This window comes from Tamandua tetradactyla, chromosome X (genome assembly GCF_023851605.1).
Source record: "Tamandua tetradactyla isolate mTamTet1 chromosome X, mTamTet1.pri, whole genome shotgun sequence".
Classification (NCBI taxonomy): Eukaryota; Metazoa; Chordata; class Mammalia; order Pilosa; family Myrmecophagidae; genus Tamandua; species Tamandua tetradactyla.
Window position 1 is genome coordinate 122,030,785 of NC_135353.1, and position 20,165 is coordinate 122,050,949.

The 20,165-nt window shown below is 33.3% G+C and overlaps 1 protein-coding gene across 1 annotated transcript in view; it reads left to right on the plus strand.

The window, feature by feature from the left end:
* ZNF182 (zinc finger protein 182) overlaps window positions 1-19,583 on the plus strand; it is a 108,667-nt gene extending 89,084 nt beyond the window's left edge. The window contains exons 9-11 of the mRNA XM_077146076.1: window positions 9,230-9,356; window positions 9,668-9,760; window positions 16,668-19,583. Coding sequence (XP_077002191.1) covers window positions 9,230-9,356; window positions 9,668-9,760; window positions 16,668-18,298 — 1,851 coding nt within the window. The 3' untranslated portion in view covers window positions 18,299-19,583. The remainder of the gene's footprint in view (window positions 1-9,229; window positions 9,357-9,667; window positions 9,761-16,667) is intronic.
* The last annotated feature ends 582 nt before the right edge of the window (window positions 19,584-20,165 follow it).

A 20,165-nucleotide genomic window follows, 5' to 3' on the forward strand; every position in this document is an offset into this window, starting at 1 on the left:
GTTAATTTTTGTTTATGGTATGTCCCTTGATTTTTTTTTCAATTTTTTTGAGATATATTCACACATCACACAAATGATTCAAATTACAATCATTGGCTCACAGTATCATCACGTATTTGTGCATACATCCATATGATTGATTTTTTTCATATGATGAATTTTTGAACATTTTCATTACTCCAGAACAGAAATAAGAATAAAAAATAAAATCTAAATCCTCTATACCCCTTATTCTCCACTATTGTTGATTCATAGTATTGGTATAATAAATTTGCTACTGTTGATGAAGAATATTAAAATATTACTGTTAACTATAGTCTATAGTTTGCAATAGCTATGTTTTTTCCCCTATACTCCTGTATTATTTTTTTTACATTTGTAGTAGTTCATACATGAACTTATTTACATGCATGGCTTTAAACAACCACTTTCAATCAAATTTACCTACAATACATTACTATTTCTTATAATCCCATATTCCTTGATTTTTAAGAGTTCTTTATATGTTAAGGATGTTACCCTTTATCTCTGGTATAGGGTTAGGAGGCAACAGTTCCCTTCTCCTACCCCACTTTGTCATTTGCCTTTGGCCTTTGCTTATATATTTGGATTTGCAAAGTGTTTTGATATTTTTTGGTTGAATTTTTCCATTTTTTATGCATCTGGATTTTGATTCATAGTTAGAAAGGCTACACTCAGGTTATAGGAGTATTCACTCATGCTTTCTTCTTGTGTTTTTTAATAGTTTCATTTTTAAATTTAGCTCCTTGATTCATTTGTTGTTGATTCTTATGTATGGTTTTGAAGTATCAATCCGATGTCATCTTTTTGTATATGGCTCTCCAGTTGTCCTAGCACCATTTCACGCCATGCTTTTGTATCAAAGTATGTTTTAGTATCTGGTAGGTTACTCCTCCTTCATAGTTTATTTTCTGGTGTTTTTCTGTCTATTCTTGTGTATTTTTTTTACATTTTTTATTGTGATATATAACATATATACAAAAAAAGCAATAAATTTCAAAGTACATTGTAACAAGTAGTTATAGAACAGATTTCAGAGTTTGGTATGGGTTACAGTTCCACAGTTTTAGGTGTTTCCTTTTATTTGCTCCATGTATTTACTTTTTGATGTGATCTTTAATATTACCTTGTTTAGCACCATTAAAAGCTTATTTTTTATTGGGATCATATTAAATTTATGAGTTAGAGATAGCTGACATCTTTGTGATTTTGTATGACTTTTTCCAAGAATAGGAGATGTCTTCTCATTTATTGAAGTGTAATTTTGTGTCTTTCAGGAATATTCTAAAGTTTTTTTCATAGGTTTTTCATATTTTCTTTGTTACTATTATAAATGTTTTTTTCCTACTATTTACATATTCTAACTGATGTTTGTAGGTTACTGATTTCTGTATGTTTGTTTTATATCTTGACACCTTACTGTATTCTTCGAATGACTGTGTTTTACTTTTGACTTTCTACTGTTTTCTAGATACACTCTCATAACAGCCGCAAATTGAGTTTTACTTTTTTTTTCAATTCTTAGGACTCTAATTGTTTTCTCATGTCTAATTTCATTAGCTAATTCCTCCAGTACAGTGTTACATAATGGGGTGACAGTAGGTATTCTTGCTTTGTTCCTGACCTTAGTGGAAATGCCTCTATAATCCCCCCATTAAGTAAAATGTGACTTTAGAGTTGATGTATATCTGTATTTATATCTATTTATCTATTGATCATCTATCTATCTATCTAATCACCTATCTATTTTTGGTTACTTTAAGGAAATTACTATCAATTTCAGTCTTTGGTGTTTCAGCAGGATCGGGTATTGAATTTTGTTCCAACTTTTTTGTTTCAGCATTGATGGAGGTAATTATACAAATTTTCTCCTTAGATCTGTTTAAATGGTGAATTATATTAATGGATTATCAAATACTGAACCGTCGTTGTGTTCCTGAAATAAATGTTACTTGGTCATCTTATAATATTGACTTAATGTGATTCCATTTTTTTGCTTATATTTAGGATTTTTCCTTTAATATTCATAAGTAAGACTGATCTATGTTATTGCAGTATTCCTGTTTTGTACAATCTTGAAGGAGTTTATGTATCAAGATAATTGATTCATGAAAAGAATTTGAAAGCTTTTCATTTTCTGTGCTGTGGAAGAATTTTTGTAGCATTGGTATTGTCTGGGCTTTGAAGGTGTGGTAAAATTCTTTGTCAAACTTTCGTGGGATAGTTGTTTACTAACTTTATCCTATGTAATTTGGTCTGCTTTAAACTTACTATATTTGCTGGGGTGAATTTTGTTAAAATGTATTTCTTTTAAGAAATTGTCCATTTCCTCCAAGTTCTCATATTCGTTTGCACAGAGATACACAGGTATTTTAGGGTTAAAATTTTTTTTTTCCTGTTTCAGTGTTTGTTGTCTCTAGTCATTTTTTAATGTTAAATATTTGTACTTTATTCTCTTTCTTCTTGATTAGGTCAACTTTCTACTTTTATCTCTATTGTTTCCTTTATTGAGCTTAATTTTGCTTTACTGCTGTGCTATTTTTCTAGGGTTTTGGGTAGGGAATTTAATTGATTTATTTTCATTCTTTCACTGTTATTTATATCAGTGTTTAAAGTTTTGAATTTTTCTCTGTTCACTGCTTTAACATATCCCATAGAAATGTAGTGTTTTTGTTATTAATTTGAGAAATTTTGTTTTTGTTTGTATTTCCTCTTCTCTTAATAATTGTTTAAAGTTGTTTTTTTTATTTCAAGGTGGAAGATTTTTTAGTTTTTAACTTTTAGTTCTTACGTCGTTGTCCAAATTTTGTTTGCAATATTTCTACTTAATGGAGCTTACTGATTTGTGACACATATGATCATTTTTATGAATGTTCCACATGAACTTGAGAAAAAGGTGTATTTCCTTTGATTGGGATGTACTTTGATAGCCATGAGATCTGTCTTACTGATTCTGTTGTTTAGGTCATCTGTATTCTTAATTTTTGCCTATTTGATCTGACTTGTACTGAGAGTGGTATCTCCTATTGTTAGTATGTTTCTCTTTGCATCTCTTGTACTTTATGCTTTACATAGGTGTTTGCTTATAATGCCCTTCTTTGCCATGTTTAATATGTTTTTGCTTTTTTGGTTTGAATTCTGATGTCAAGATATCAAACCCTGCTTTCTTACTGTTTTCATTCATCTGATGTGCTTTCGTCTATCTCTGTACTTTTAGCTATTTTAAATCACTTTGTTTTAGGTGTGTCCCTTGTATATAACATACCTGGGTCTTGCATTGTGACCCAATCTCAAAATCTTTTTCTTTTAATAGGCTAGTTAATCCTAATCACATTTATTAGTTTGACTGATGTATTTTATCTGAATTCTGGTATGCTGTTTTATGTTATAATTACTATGTGTTTATTTGATATGATGTTTTTGGCTATAATTACTATGTGTATTATGCTATATTTTCTGTGCTTCCTTATGTGTTTTCTCTGTTTTTTAAAAAAATTATTTTGATATTTAGGAAAGTTTGTATTTTTGTTTTAGTGGTTTCCTTTGTCCTTAATCCTTTAAAAAATGCCCTTAGTCTCCTGTTGTTGTTGTTGTTGTTTTAATAAAATTTACCTTTTATTCTCTAGCTCGGAAGTTTTTAATAGTATTCTTTGATTCCCATATATTGCCTATACAACGATCAATGAATTTATTCTATTTTCCCTTTTCCCTTCTCCTTCTGTTCACATTTTTTTAAGTTGCCTTACAACCACTTTGGTAAACTATATAACATTTACATATTCTTCCATACTTGCCCCACCTTTATTTAAGTCTATTTTTTTTTGTATGCTGTATGGTGGGGTCACATTTCATTCTTTTTCCATGTGAATATCCTGTTATTGCAGCACCATTTGTTGAATTTCTTTTTTTTTTCAGGGGGGATGTGCATGGGCCAAGAATTGAACCCAGGTCTCCCACATGGCAGGCGAGAATTCTACCACTGAACTACCCTTGTACCCCTTTATTTAGATCTAGAATCTACAATTAAATATATTAAATGCTCATGATCAGTCCTTTTGATGAAGTTTCCTCAGTCATCTTATGGTTGTATAAAGCTCATTTCTCTAGTAAGTTCCTCAAAAAGGGCCTTTGAGGATACTATGTCCAGAGTTCTTGAACATTTAAAACTGTTTTTCTAAAGCCATGATGCTTGAAGGACAGCTTGGCTGGATATAAAAATCCTTGGTTCACACTTTTTTCCCTTGGGTTTCTTGAAAATGCCAATCCACTATTGTCTGGCTTTTTATTTTACTCTCCTGTACTCTGATGCTAGCTGAATTTTCTTACCTTTTTAAGTAATTTGGTCTTTTTGCCTGGAGGCCCTGAGGACTTTTTTCTTTGTTTTTATGTCCACTGAGTTTTTTCAGGATATGTATCAGTGTTGACTTTTGCAGGTCAAGTATTCCATGGGTTGTTTCAATGTGTTTTATTTATGGAACACATTTATGTTCTTTTTTTTTTTTACTTCTTTTATTTATAGAAAGTTTTCTTGGATTATAGTTTTAAATATTAGTTCTATTCCATTGTTTTGTTTTTTTCGTCAGGGATTCCAGTATCAGTATGTTAAATTTTCAGCCTGTCTTCCACTTCAACCACTTTCTTTGTGATCCTTTTGTCTTCACTTATCTCATTTTTATTCTTTTGGTTGTTTTCCTGCCTTTGTTTAATGCCCCTTATTAAATTTTCATTCAACTCTTGGGCACCTTGCATTTTAATATTCCTTGGGCACCTTGCATTTTAATATTCATTTATGAGATGATTTTGTCTTCTTCAGTTTCTTTCCTGATTTCAATCAAGTATCATTTCATTTATTCCTAGTTTTTTTTGGTCTATTTCTAGGTGATTAAAGGTGGGGTTTTTTTTCATATCAGCATGTGCTTGTTTGAAGATATTTTATCCAGTTTGGAATACTGAATTTCTGTTTTCTTCTGCTTTGTGTTTGGTTATGTAGGGTGAATTTTTAATTACCTGACCTGTTTTCTCATTTTCTATTGTTCTTAAAGAACGTTTGAATGGATTCATACTGTTTTTGTCTATCTGAGCACAGGGTATAGGGTTGGGGTGGCTTACACAATTACTAGTTAAAGAGCAGCCTCTTGTCAGTGAAGTGAAGTGCAGTTTCTTTAATGGATGATGTTTTATTTTGGCAGTGGGAAAAAGGATTGTCTCACATGACTCAATTTCTCCTCTTGTTTTTTCCCTTTACCATGCAGTCTCTGAAAGGTGCTTTTTTCCTTCTTACCCTTTTCTCCCTTAGAAGTGATGCTTTTTGTGTCCCACACACATTTTTTGTGTCCCACACACATTTGAGACACTGGTGCTCTGACATATCTGAACAGTTTTTCAGTATTTTCATACTTATGGTACATTTTTTCTTTCTAAGATTGATTTTAGTTCATCCTTAGGCCCTCTACTCCCCTCTTCTCTTCTCTTTACCATCTTTTTTGGACCTGCTTCATACTCTGGAAAGGTTTATGACAGGAGTTTTGAAAGTGTTGTGGAATTTGATACTTATTTTTATTTTGCTACTTATTTTTTACTTATAGATGATTTGAAATTTGTAGCATTGTCTATTGTTATTATGTTATACTGAAGATGTAGGTTATGCATGGTTTTATTTGCTCTTCATGTTGATCTATACAGGTTTTTAGAGGACGTGTGGAAAGATTTGGGTTTATACAGATATATTTATCATAGATTACGGGAAGCCCTTTATTTTTTTTCATTTTCAAAGATTAAAGTATAATTTATATACAGTGAAACTTACCCAAGTGTTATGCAAGTTTCAAAAAACCCATATAATTATGTAACTACCATCATAATGAAGCTATAGAACAATATTTCCTCTTTGTGGTCAGCCCCTGGCAATCACTGATTTATTGTTGGTCTCTATAGTTTTACCTTTCCCAAAGGTCATATAAATGGAATTATATAGTTTGTAACCTTTGAGTCTGGCTTCTTTCATTTAGCACAATATATTGAGGTTCACCCATATTGCATGTATCAGTAGTTCATTTTTAATGCTGAGTAGTATTACATTATATTGTTCTAATTTGTTTATACATTCACTGGTTGAAGAACATTTGGGTTTTATTTCCAGTTTTTGTTGATTACAAATAAAGCTGCTATATAAATGTTCTGGTTTCTGGGTTTACATAAGTTGTCATTTCACTTGGATAAATACATAAGAGTGAGTATGCAGGGTCATATGGTAACTATATGTTTAACTTTATAAGAAACTAGCAAACTATTTTTCAAAGTGGCTGCACTATTTTTATGTCTACCTATGAAATATGATAGTTCTAGTTGCTCTGTATTCTTACCAGCACTTGGTATTGTCATTTGTTTTTTCCATGCTAGTAGGTGTGTTGTGGTATCTCATTGTTGTTTTAATTTGCAGTTCCTTCTAGGCTAATAATGTTGAGCATCTTTTCTTGTGCTTATTTGTCATTTGCATATCTTATTTGGAGAAGTATCTGTCTATTGCCCATGTTTTTTTTTTTTTTTTTTTTTTTTTTTTTTTTTTTTTTTAAAGGAAAGACAGAGAGAAGGAAGGAAGGATAGAAGGAAGGAAGAGAGGAAGAAAGGGAAACATCTTTTAAACACTTTCTTGTTTTATTGTATTTTGTTTCTCCGTTTTTCGTTACATGGGCTGGGGCCGGGAATCGAACCGAGGTCCTCCGGCATAGCAGGCAAGCACTTTGCCCGCTGAGCCACCGCGGCCCGCCCTGCCCATGTTTTTTTAATTGGATCATGTTTTGGTGTGCTAAGTTTGCTGAAATGCTGTTTATCAGAAAATGATTGGCTTTTAACAATGGGGATTTATTAGCTTACAAGTTACAATTGTAAGACTGTGAAAATGTTCGGATTAAAGCATCAACAGGAGGATACCTTCTCTGAAGAAAGGCTGCTAGCATCTGGGACAGCTCTGTCACACGGGAAAGCACATGGCCCGGCATCTGTTGGTCCTTCTCTCCTGGGTTTTGTTGCTTTCAGCTTCTGGCTTCAGTGGTTCTTTGCTTGCTTCTCTGGGGCTTTTCTCTTTCTAAACTTTTCTAGGTATTTCTCTCTGAACTCTCTGGGCTTTTTCTGTATTTTATCCTCATAAAGGACTCCAGTAAAAGGATTAAGACCCACCTTAAATGGGCTGGGTCACATCTCAATTGAAATAACTTAACCAAAAGTTCCCATCCACATTAGGTCTGCACTCACAGGAATAGATTAAAAGAACATGGCCTTTTCAGGGGTACATATCAGTTCCAAACCACCACAGACCATTTAGTTATTATTGAGCTTTGAGAATTCTTTATATATTCTCAATAAAACTCATTTGCTGGGTATGTGGTTTGTAAATATTTTTTCCTAGTCTATATCTTGTCTTTTCATTCTCTTAATGTTGTCTTTTTGAATTTTGTTGTCATAGCTAAGAAATCTTTGATTAAAAATGTTATTTTAAAAATAAAAATATTTTTCTCATATTTTCTTCTAGAAATTTTTAAAGTTTAGATTTTAGATATAGGTCTATAATCTATTTGAATTATTTTTAATATAGGTTTGGAGGTATGGATCAAGGTTCATTTTTTTTCCATATGGATATCTAATTGTTCCAGCACCATTTGTTGTAAAGGCAATTCAGTGGAGAAAGGCTGTCCTTTCTCCATTGAATTGCCTTAGCACTTTTGTTAAATATCATTTTAATGTAAGTATAACTTACATAAAGAAAAGTACAAGGTTTATAAGTGTACAGCTTGATGAATTTGATGTAGCTACCACCCAGGTCAAGGTACAGAACATCATCAGGACTTCAGAATTTCTCTCTCATGCCCTCTTGCAATTAGTGCCACCTCTCAAAGATAATTACTGTCCTGACTTCTAAAATCATGGATTAGCCTTGCAGTATGTATTCTTTTGTGTCTGGCTTCTTTTGCTCATCATTACATCTGAGATTCACCAGTTGTAGTTCATTTATTTTCATTACTGTATAGTAATCCATTAAATGACTGTGCCACAAATATATTTACTGTACTGTTGATGGCTATTTGGATGTTTTACACAGTATTAGATAATACTTCTATGAACATCCCTGTATTTGCTTTTTGGTTTACTTGTGCATGATTTTCTCTAAGGTATATATGTACCTACGAGTAGAACTACTGGGTCATAGTGTATGTAAATTTTTAACTTTAGTACTCAATGCTAGGCTGTTTCAAAGCATTTATACCATTTTACATTTTTAGTCATAGCATGTGAGAGTTCCCATTTCTCCACAATCTTATATTATTTTAATCTCCTTAAGTATAAACTTTCTGGTGGGTGCATAGTGATATCTCAGAGTGGCTTAAATTTTCATTTATGTGATTGTTAATAGGTTGAGTACATTTGCATTATCTTATGTTCCTATGTCATATTTGGTTTTCCTTTTTAGTGAAATACTTATTCATATTTCTTGTCCATTTTTCTGTTATGTCTTTTGTATATTTCTTACTGATTTGTAGGAGTTATTTTGTATATTCCAGATAAGATCCCTTTATCAATTGTGAATGTTGCATGTAGTCTCCTCCCCATCAATGGCTTGCCTTTTCACTGCCTTTCTTTCAGTGTTGTAACATTTGAGTCTTTTTCTTTATGATTAATGCTTTTTTGTCTTGTTTTAGAATTTTTCCTTATCCCAAGCTTGTAATATATAAATAACGTATTTTCCTATATTATTTTCTAGACACTTTGCTTCCTCTCACATTAGATTTAAATTTATCTGCAGCTGATATTTGTGTATGGTAAGAGTTAAGGGTTAAATTTCATTTTTTTCCTATATAGATATCTAATAACCCATCCACATTTATTTAAAAGATCATCCTTTCCCCACTGCTTTTCAAGTATCAAATGTATTCATAAATCATGTATCCATTCATGTTTAGATTCTCTATTTTGTTCCATTGGACTATTTGTCTATTCTTGTAGCAATACCATATTGTCTTTATTATTTTATTACTTAATGGGATTTTTTTTACCACGATTTATGATTCTCCCAAAGAGTAGGTCTAACTTGATATAAAGTAGATATCCTGTATTAAGTTGTTATAATGAATGGTGAACCAAATCAGAAGTTCCACATTCTATCCACATCACGTAGTGCTCAGAATTTTAGAATAAAAGGAATGTGCAATTACAGGGACCAGTGACTTTTGATGACGTGGCAGTGGATTTCACCCAGGAGGAATGGCAGTACCTAGATCCTCCACAGAGGACCCTGTACAGAGATGTGATGCTGGAGACCTACAGAAACCTGGTCTCTGTGGGTAAGAATGGCTTCCTCAGGCAATTCCGTTTGTAATTCTTGTGTCTAATATGGGGCCTGTTCTTTCTCAATTTCCAAAACTTACAAGGTCTCTGAACCGCTTGAAGATTTGACATTGAATTCAAGGGGTCAAAGTCCTTTTCCCCTTTTGCTCCCCTTACAGGATATGTGTGAACTTAAAACCCAGGTTAAAGGATTTGCAATTAATGGTATGTCAAGGGAGAGTGCTCTTGTATTGCCCTAAACTGCAACTTCCTCTTTCTTAAAGACTCAGAAGACCAAGGAGGTATCTCTATCATCTCTCACTAACAGGGCGTCAGGTTACCAAACCAGACCTTATCCTCAAATTGGAGGTAGAAGAGCCGTCCCCAGCAGAAGTAAAAATCTCAATTTGGAGCTTTCCAGGTAAGTGGGATTACTGTGAGGTCCTAGCTTGTCAGTCAGGGTTGAGAACCTCAGAAAGGGCTTCCAGGAGTATCTTGCCTTTGTTTAATGCCCCTTATTAAATTTTCATTCAACTCTTGGGCACCTTGCATTTTAATATTCCTTGGGCACCTTGCATTTTAATATTCATTTATGAGATGATTTTGTCTTCTTCAATTTCTTTCCTGATTTCAATCAAGTATCATTTCATTTATTCCTAGTTTTTTTTGGTCTATTTCTAGGTGATTAAAGGTGGGTTTTTTTTTTCATATCAGCATGTGCTTGTTTGAAGATATTCTATCCTGCTCCTGCCACTTCCACTAACCTCATTTCTCACTGATTTATCAGAAATCATAGGCTTGGAACCTAATGTTCTAATTCCATATCAGATTACATGATTTCATTCTTGTTCAGCTTACATGTTCCTGTCAGAATTACTCCTTCCAAAACACCTTATCTCTTTAAAAATAATTTATTGAAATATAATTCTCATACCATAAAATTCACTCTTAAAGTTATAATTTGCCAAGTTGTACAACCATCACCGTTACCTAATTTTAGAACATTTGCATTACAACAAAAAGAAACCCCTATCCCTTAGCACTTGCTTCCTATTCCCCTAGGTCCCCAATCCTTGGACCACTAATCTATTCTATGTCTCTGTGCATTTGCTTATTTTGAACACTTCATATGAAAGGAATCATACAGTATGTGTCTTTTCATATCTAGCTTTTTTCACTTAGCATGTTTTCAAGGTTTATCCATGTTGTAGACTATATCAGTACTTCATTCTTTTTTGTGGCTGAGTAATATTCCATTATATGGATATACTGCATTGTACTTATCCATTTATCTGTTGATAGCATTTAGATTGTTTCCTACTTTTTGGCTATTAAGAATAATGCTGCTACAAACATTCATATACAAGTTTTTATGTGGACATATGTTTTCAGTTCTTAGATATATACCTAGGAGTAGAATTGCTGGGTCATATTATAACTGTATGCTTAACTTATTTAAAAAATATTTTTATTATAAACAACGAACAAACATACAAACATTCTTGACATTCGAACATTCTTGGCCTACATTCTTTACATGGTTACAATCAGTGGCTCACAGTATTATCACATAGTTGTGTATTTATCATCTTGATCATTTTTTAAACATTTGCATCTCTCCAGCAAAAGAAAGAAAAATGAAAAAGAAAAAAACTCATATATGTCATACCCCTTACTGCTCCCTTTCATTGACCACTAGGATTGCAATCTATTCAATTTATTTCAACTGTTCTTCCCCCTATTATTTATTTCTTATCCATATTTTTTACTCACCTGTCCATACCATAGATAAAAGGTACACTTAACTTTTTGAGGTACTGCCAAACTGTTTTCCACAGTAGCTATACCATTTTACATACCATCAGCAATGTATGAGTGTTTCAATTTCTCCACATCCTTTCCAACACTTATTTTCCCTCTCATAGCTAGCATAGTGGATATGAAGTGTTATTTCATTGTGGTTCTGATTTATATTTCCCTAATGATTAATGATATTGTTTTAGTTTCATGGCTTCTAAAGTAAATACCATGTAATGGGTTGGCTTAAATAACAGGAATTTATTGGTTTATGGTTTTGAGGCTAGGAGAAGTCCAAAATCAAGTTGTTATCAAGGCAGCGCTTTCTTCTAGAAGATTGTAGCTTTCTGGGGCTAGCTGCTAGTGATCTTTGGTCCTTGTTTTTTCTTTCACATGGCAATGTGCATAGTGCCTTTTCTCTTCTGGGTTCTGTTGACTTTCAGCTGCTGCCTCTGGTTTTCTCTCTTCTCTTCCTTCCCTATAAGGCCTTCAGTAATAGGATTAAGACCCATCCTGAATCAATTAGGCCACATCATAAGTAAAGTAACATCATCAAAAGGTTCTATTTAAAATGGGTTTACACCCACAGGAATTGATTAAGTTTAAGAACATGTTTTATTCTGGAGTACATAGCTCTGAGCCACCACAGATGTAGAGCATCTTTTCTTATGCGTATTGGCCATTTGTATGTCTTCGTTGGAGAAATGTCTTTTCAAGTCCTTTGCCCATTTAAAAAATGGGTTGTCTTTTATTTTTGAGTTGTAAGAGTTCTTTATATATTCTGTATCTGTATATATATATAATATATATAAGACATATATATATATAATATATATAATGTTATATATATAATATTATATATATAACAGATACATGATTTCCAAATATTTTTTCCCATTCTGTGTATTGTCATTTCACTTTCTTGATAGTGTACTTTGATGCACAAAAGTTTAAAATTTTGATTTAGTTAAATTTACCTATTTTTCTTCATTGCTTGAGCTTTTGGTGTCATATCTGGGCCATTGCCTAACTGAAGGTCATGAATATTTACTCCTATGTTTTCTTCTAAGCATGCTACAGTTTTAGCACTTACATATAGCTCTGTGATCCACTTTGAGTTAATTTTTGTGTATCAAGTGTGAAGTAATGGATCCAGCAGTATTATTTTACATGTGGATATTTAGTTATCCCAGCATTATTTGTTGAAAAGACTGTTCTTTCTCTGTCAAATTGTCTTGGAGCCCTTGTTGAAAATCAGTTGATCATAAATGTGAGGGTTTATTTCTGGACATTCAATTCTTTTCCATTGATCTATATGTGTATCCTTAGACCAGTTCTATACTCTCTTTGTAGTAAGTTTTGAAATTGAGAAATGTGAATCCTCAGCTGTTTTGGCTATTCTAGGACTCTTGCATTTCCATGTGAATTTTAAGATTGATTTTTCAGTTTCTGAAAAGAACTTATCTGAGGTTTTGATAGGAATTGCATTAAATCTATAGATTAATTTGGAGAGAACTGCCATCATAACAATCTTAAGTCTTCCAATCCATGAACATGAAATGTCTTTCCACTTATTTAGATCACATTTACTTTTTGTTAGTAATGTTTAGTGATTTTCATTGTACAAGTCTTGTACTTCTTTTGTTAAATTTATTTTAAAATGTCTTATTATTTGTTGATGTTATTGAACGTAATTGTTTTCTTAATTTAATATTTGGATTTTTTTATTGCTAGTGTATGGAAATACAATTGATTTTTTTGTGTATTGATTTTGTCTGATTATGTTTTCCCAAACCTTCCTTCATATCCCTTTATTACTTCCTGTGTGACATTTAAATTCTATTTCTTTAAATAACTGCCTTTTATTTAACTTTACTTTACTTAGTTATTTCTTTCTGTTTCTCAAAAGTTAGTCTCTACTCCATTTGCAATAATCTCATTGATGCCTTCCAAAAAATTTATGCTCTTTCCTGTACTTGCCCTTCTTATTGTGTATACTGCCATTCAAAAGATGGTAGATCTTTTGAGCTTGAATTCAGTTTTCTACTCCTCCATGAACTATTCCTAAAATAATCCAGTTTGCACTGTCATCTGACTTAGCATTTGATTACCAAAACTTGGACCTCATCATATACACACCCTGTCCTGTATTTTAGCATGTAGGAACTTGAGGTTTTATATACTTCTGAATTTTAATCCACTAAATTAAAAGTTGTATGATTTATTCTTTCTTAACTTTGTTGGATACCCCATATTATACCCTCAGTAAAATTTTTGGTAATTGTAGTTAGGAATGGGGCAAAATCATTTTTATTCATCTTGTCAGTAAAGATTTATTTAATATAGCTTGTTTTTTCAATCCAGGATTTTAAACATTTTAAATTGTAAGCAAAAGTAGGGAGATTAGTAGAACAAATCTGATGGATTGTCAACAATTACCATCACATAAGTCTCATTTTATCTATATTCCCACCCATACCCCTTGCTCATATTCTTTTATTTTCTTTTTCTTTTCTGTGTGTGTGTTGGGGGTGTGGGTAAATGCGTCAGGAATCAAACCGGGGTCTCCTGCGTGGCAAGCGAGTATTCTACCACTGAACCACCCATGCACCCCTTTGCTCATATTATTTTGAAGCAAATTCTAGCCACAGTATCATTTAATCTGTCAATATTTCATTAGTTTCCTGAAAAATAAGGACTTCTATTTTTAATAAAGATACCATTATCACACCTAGTTATTGGTGATTATTGCTTAGATCTATTAATTCATTAATGGTTCAAAAATGGTAACATTCTGATTTTATTATTCCTTCATTGTTGATTCTTTAAATATAAATTGCCCCTCATCTAGTATTTGCTACCATAAAGTAGAGATTATACAGAAAAGGCAGGCTAAGTGATTGAGTTTTCCCTTTATTTACCAGTTTTCAAAATAATGAGCTCATTTCATAGTATCATCCAAAGGTGACCAATAAGTTATCTTTTGTTGAGTATTTTTTATGGACTTATGAATTTAAACACTTTCATGTTTTAATTCATTGCTATATTATCCTTATTGAGCCCAAACTGTCCTATCTCTGGTCTGTGAAAATCCCTCCAAGTTGGCTCCTTAATCTTTGGTAGCATTCTAGCTTTTTGGTGTTACAAGATGTTCCAGGCTCCTTTTATATATTTCCTGTCTCTGAGCTAGAACAAGTGATCTCTCCAAGAAGCCCTGGTTCTTTTTAGTGGGAAATATTGTTTTGAGATTACATTTTGGATGTTAGAGATTTGTTTCTAGGCCTTTTCTTTGGATAGAGCTAGGGAATAAGTACATTTTTTTTAAAGTAAAAAGTCATCCAAATAAAATTCTGGACTTAGTGATTTTTAATTTATTAATCTTACATTTGATGATAATATTGTTAATATTATTCTGAGACTGTTGTATGAATATAGTGCATTAGATTAATTGAGGTAATCATGTTGTATTTAGAATCAAGATTTTTCAACATTGTCAGAAGGAAATATAGATGAGGGGATGTTTGTTATTATTAGGGAATGATTTTATATTCAGTTTTGCCTTATAATTATATAAGATATTTACAGAATATTTACTTCCAAAGTCAAATCTAGAAAATAAGGTATATTCAAAGAAGTCCAGCTTCCTTCCCTCTCCATTCCACTTCTTTCCTCCCCGCTGTGGTAACTATTTATTAAGATTTAACATTTTATCCTTCCATTTTTTAATAGTATGAGCCTATATTAATATATATATTTATATTCACTTCCTTCCTTGAAAATTATAGCCTACTAAGCACCTTATTTCTTTCACTTAATATCCTTGGACATATTAAATATATAGAAATAGTCCTTATTTCTTTTTACTGTAATGTTATGGCTAATAGTCATAATATTAGTATATATCCTTAAACATTTAGTATGTGCCATGTCCTGTTATAGGTAATTTGATCTTCTCAACAACCATTTTGGTGGACTCTGTTATAATTTCTCTTTTACAGGCGGAAAAGTAACATACAAATAGATTAGGTAACCTCTCCAAGGTTGCAGAGCATATGAAAGTCTGACACAAGATTTGATCCTGAGCTGGAGCCCATGACTCTAACCCCTTGTGCTATACCGCTTCTTACCACCTTAGAAGGTTCAGAGATTGAGCAGATTCTTGGTGGAGTTTGGGTTCTACCAAGACTATTTTGTAGAAGTTTTTCCCTGTAATTCTGATGTTTATCCCTGATTAAGAAGCAGTGCTTTACTATTCAGAGACAGGAAGTCATAAGGAGGGTATCCACAGCTGCATGATCCATTTAAAAATTCAGTATTACTGTGGTAAAGTGTTAACCTTTCAAATCTCAATGACAACATGAGTAGTTATTGTGTTCTTCTTTTAGCTTTTTTGAACTCTTGAAAGCTTTTATATAAAAACTTGGGAAGAAATAAGAAAAGTAAATGATAAAACTGATAAAAAATTCAGTATATGTACAAAAAGTATTTACCATAATTTATTGACTCCTTATACCGTTGATTGCAAGACACACCATTAAGAAAGAAAAACGACTACTGCTTAATTTATGACATGCCACTGATTTTATGGTGTATCTGGGTGTCAGAGATACTAAAATGTGAAATAAGGTGTAGCTTGCAGTTGATGAAATGTATATAAAAGGCAAGGCTTTGCATTTTTAACCATCTAAATGAGTAAACACATGCATACTTTAGAAATTACTAAAATTAAAATTAAAATGATGTAGGAAGATCAGAGTAAGCATCTTTGTAAAGACTGAACTGCTTTTTGGAAGTTATCTAGAATCTGAAAAGAACAAAATATAAAAGACAGGGTCAGGTGAGTGAGTGATGGAACATGAGGAAGAGTTTGGAGTTAACAATATACTTAACTTTTACAGGGAATAGTATAGACAGGAGCAGAAGGTAGTGTTGAAAAATTGTGAATGCAGTATTGGATGGATACACAAGTGAACCCAGATTGAGCAAACATTCTTTTTTTTTGCTTTTCCTTTCTTTGTTTTTGTAAGGTTAATTACTCTATATTTTTCTCTTGTTCATTGGGAACACGGACTCAAGGTTGTTGTAAGATTTGCCATATAAGTCAGATACAGTTAAGAGTTCATAGGATGGGCCACAGTAGCTCAGCAGGCAGAGTTCTCACCTGCCATGCCGGAGACCTGGATTTGATTCCCGGTGCCTGCCCATGTTAAAAAAAAAGAGTTCATATGATGAGTGAAAGTAAAGGGCAATAAGGAATCTGATATTCAGGCCCTCAGAGTTGATGGAAATCAGAAATGATATAAAAGTAGAGGTAAGAAAAACTGAGGTGTCAGGTAAGATTGTTCTTGGTAAGAAAAAGACTTGCAGTTGGGAGGGTAGTAAAAGAATTGTATTTGATGGTCAAAATTCTTTCTCCAAGAACCCTGAGAAAATGAGATGATAGAATTAGCTTTCATATGGCAGGGCATTTCTAAAGAAGGTCCATTGCTTAATGTTAAAGTGTAAAGATGATTTATTGTGCTTCTTTCTAGAAGTCTGCCAAGTTGATGAACAGATTGAGAAGCAGCACCAGGATAACCGAAATAAACATTTGTTGAAGCAAGTTGGATTCCCTGACAAGAAAACAGCTACCAACAAGACTGGCCATGAATGTAATGAATTTGGAAACACACTTCATCTGAGTACAAATCTTGTTTCTTTAGTTCAAAGACCCCATAAACATGAATCATTTGGAAATAATATGACAGATAGTTTAGACTTATTTAGTAGAAGTTCTGCAGTAAAGAAACATGATACTGGATGTGCAAAGTTATTCTTCCATACCGAGTATGAGAAAACAAATCCAGGTGTGAAATCCTATGGATATAAAGAATGTGGAAAAGTCCTCAGGCGAAAGAAAGGTCTTAGTCTACATCAGAGAATTAAAAATGGTGAGAAGCCCTTTGAATGTACTGCATGTAGGAAAACCTTCAGCAAGAAGTCCCACCTCATTGTACATTGGAGAACTCATACAGGAGAAAAACCTTTTGGATGTACTGAATGTGGAAAAGCCTTTAGCCAAAAGTCTCAGCTCATTATACACCTGAGAACTCATACAGGTGAGAGACCCTTTGAGTGCCCTGAATGTGGGAAAGCCTTCAGAGAGAAGTCAACTGTCATCATACATTACAGGACTCATACAGGAGAGAAACCTTATGAATGCAATGAATGTGGGAAGGCTTTCACTCAGAAGTCAAACCTCATTGTCCATCAGAAAACTCATACAGGAGAAAAAACCTATGAATGTACTAAATGTGGGGAATCTTTTGTACAGAAGCTTGACCTAATTATACATCATAGTACTCATACAGGAAAGAAGCCCCATGAATGTAACGAGTGTAAAAAAACTTTCAGTGATAAATCAACCCTTATTATACATCAGAGAACTCATACAGGAGAGAAGCCCCATAAATGTACTGAATGTGGGAAGTCCTTTAATGAGAAGTCAACTCTCATTGTGCACCGGAGAACTCATACTGGAGAGAAGCCCTATGAATGTGATGTATGTGGAAAAACCTTCACCCAAAAGTCAAACCTTGGTGTACATCAGAGAACTCATTCAGGAGAGAAACCCTTTGAATGTAATGAATGTGAGAAAGCTTTCTCTCAGAAGTCTTATCTCATGTTACATCAGAGAGGTCATACTGGAGAGAAACCGTATGAATGCAATGAATGTGAAAAAGCTTTCTCCCAGAAATCATATCTCATTATACATCAAAGAACTCATACAGAAGAAAAGCCCTATAAATGCAATGAATGTGGCAAAGCCTTCAGAGAAAAGTCAAAACTCATTATACATCAGAGAATTCATACAGGAGAAAAACCCTATGAATGTCCTGTATGCTGGAAAGCTTTCAGTCAGAAGTCACAGCTCATAATACATCAGAGAACACACACAGGAGAAAAACCCTATGCATGCACAGAGTGTGGTAAAGCCTTCAGAGAAAAATCAACATTCACTGTACACCAGAGAACGCATACTGGAGAAAAACCCTATAAGTGTACAGAATGTGGGAAAGCTTTTACCCAAAAATCTAACCTTATTGTGCATCAGAGAACGCATACAGGAAAGAAAGCCCATGGGAAAGGCCATACTCGGAAGTCAAAATTCATCACACATTAGAGAGTGAATCAACCATGTCTGTTATGCACACTGAATGAAAGTTTTGTCAATTTAATAAACATTTTAAACATATTTCTGGTTTAAATAGGGTAGAATAAAGTTAGTCTTACCCCTTTTCATCTATGTTTTCACCCAGAAGCTATAGGGAGAAAGAGAATCAAAAGGGTAATTTCTATATCTGATTTAGGAGATAGCTGAAACTCTGACGAGAGGGCTGCCAGAATCAGAGGAAATCAATCAGTGCAGGATATTTCAGCGAGAGAATGATCAGGGCTGCACATGTGAGTCAGCATGGTAAAGACTCTTATCTGAGGCTCAGGATACACCTGGTGGCGCAAACTCACATATATATACATAAACAGTGGTAACAGAGTGCATGGGCATGTAAATGGTAGGATGTTTCCTAGGCTTATTTGGGGTCTAAGGAGAAACAGGCAGGGGCCTTGACAAGCAATCACGCAGACAAGCCATATTTGGAGAAAGTAGTTTGTATAGTTGGACAGAGTCGGGGGAAAGAGAAGGGTACTTTGCTTGTTAAGAACCCTACAGCTGCCCCTATTTACTGTGTGAACAGAAGTAAAATCTGAAAGAACTAACACAAAAATGCAAAAAAATTCCCAGTTGTAAGAAAAACTCTGATTTGCTTTAATGTTGCCCCAGTTTGTAACCCCACATGAACCTCCAGAAAATAGCAAGTCCAGGAAAAACTCTTCTCATTCACAGATGAATCATCAAAAAGTAATCGAACCCACAAATGCACGTGGCTTTTGAGCCAGCAATTCTAGTTCAGGCAATGTCTATACTCACACATGCACAAAATGCTGAGTGCACAAAGGTATTGATGCAGTATTTGTGAACTCAAAAGTGTGAAGACTGTGCAAATAACACCACCAAGGTGTGGTTCCTGAAATCATGTTATTTTCATTCAGCAAACTCCTAGGTAGACAAAAATGAAAAAATAAAGAGAATTTGGATAGCGTTTATATAGTGCCATGGGATGATCTCTAAGATACGTTATTAGGCGAGAAAAGCAAGATGCAGGATAGTATATGCTAGCACTTATATATAAAGGGGAGAAAATGGTAAGTACATAGTTGATAGTATATTCATAATCTATCTCCGGAAAGATACACAAGAAACTGGTAACATTGATTACCTCTGGGAAGGGGAAGGGGACAGCTGAGGGATGGGATTTGGAGGGAAAACTATATCCTTTCATAACTTTGGAAAATTTTACTATGTGGATGTACTGCTACCTTTTCAAAAATAAATAAAAATTTTAACAAGCATATTTTTATTTTATAGTATTAATATTATCATCAACCCAGATTCTAGAGTCAGGATTTCATAATATATTTAATATAGATATGTTCAATATGGAGCTTAATTTTTTTAAAAAGAGTGAGTAAATTAAATAGGCAGACAGAGCAATGTATCCAATCAGTTCCTAAAGCACATTGACATTACTTTCTTGAAGGGGCCAAATAAAGTGATTCTCAGGTCAGCTCGGACCACATTATGTAAACCTCGAATAATTTAGACTGCAACACATTTCTAATTTAGTATGCACATCGAAACACCTGTGAAAATATCCTTCACTAAAGACCACCAATGTTTTTCCATATCTTAACAAAATTAAATTATTTCATATATATATATATATATTTTTTTTTTTTTACAAGAGATGTAAAGCACAAATCCACAGAAAGGTTTACTATGTGGTCACATCACTACTAGTGAAACACATTTTCCAACGTGAGGTAAAGATTTAGAGTGATGGTCTGAATGGACACAGTCAAAGACCAGGTAATATCAGCACATTTGCTTCAGAATAAATTACATATTTGTATGAATTACATATTTGTGG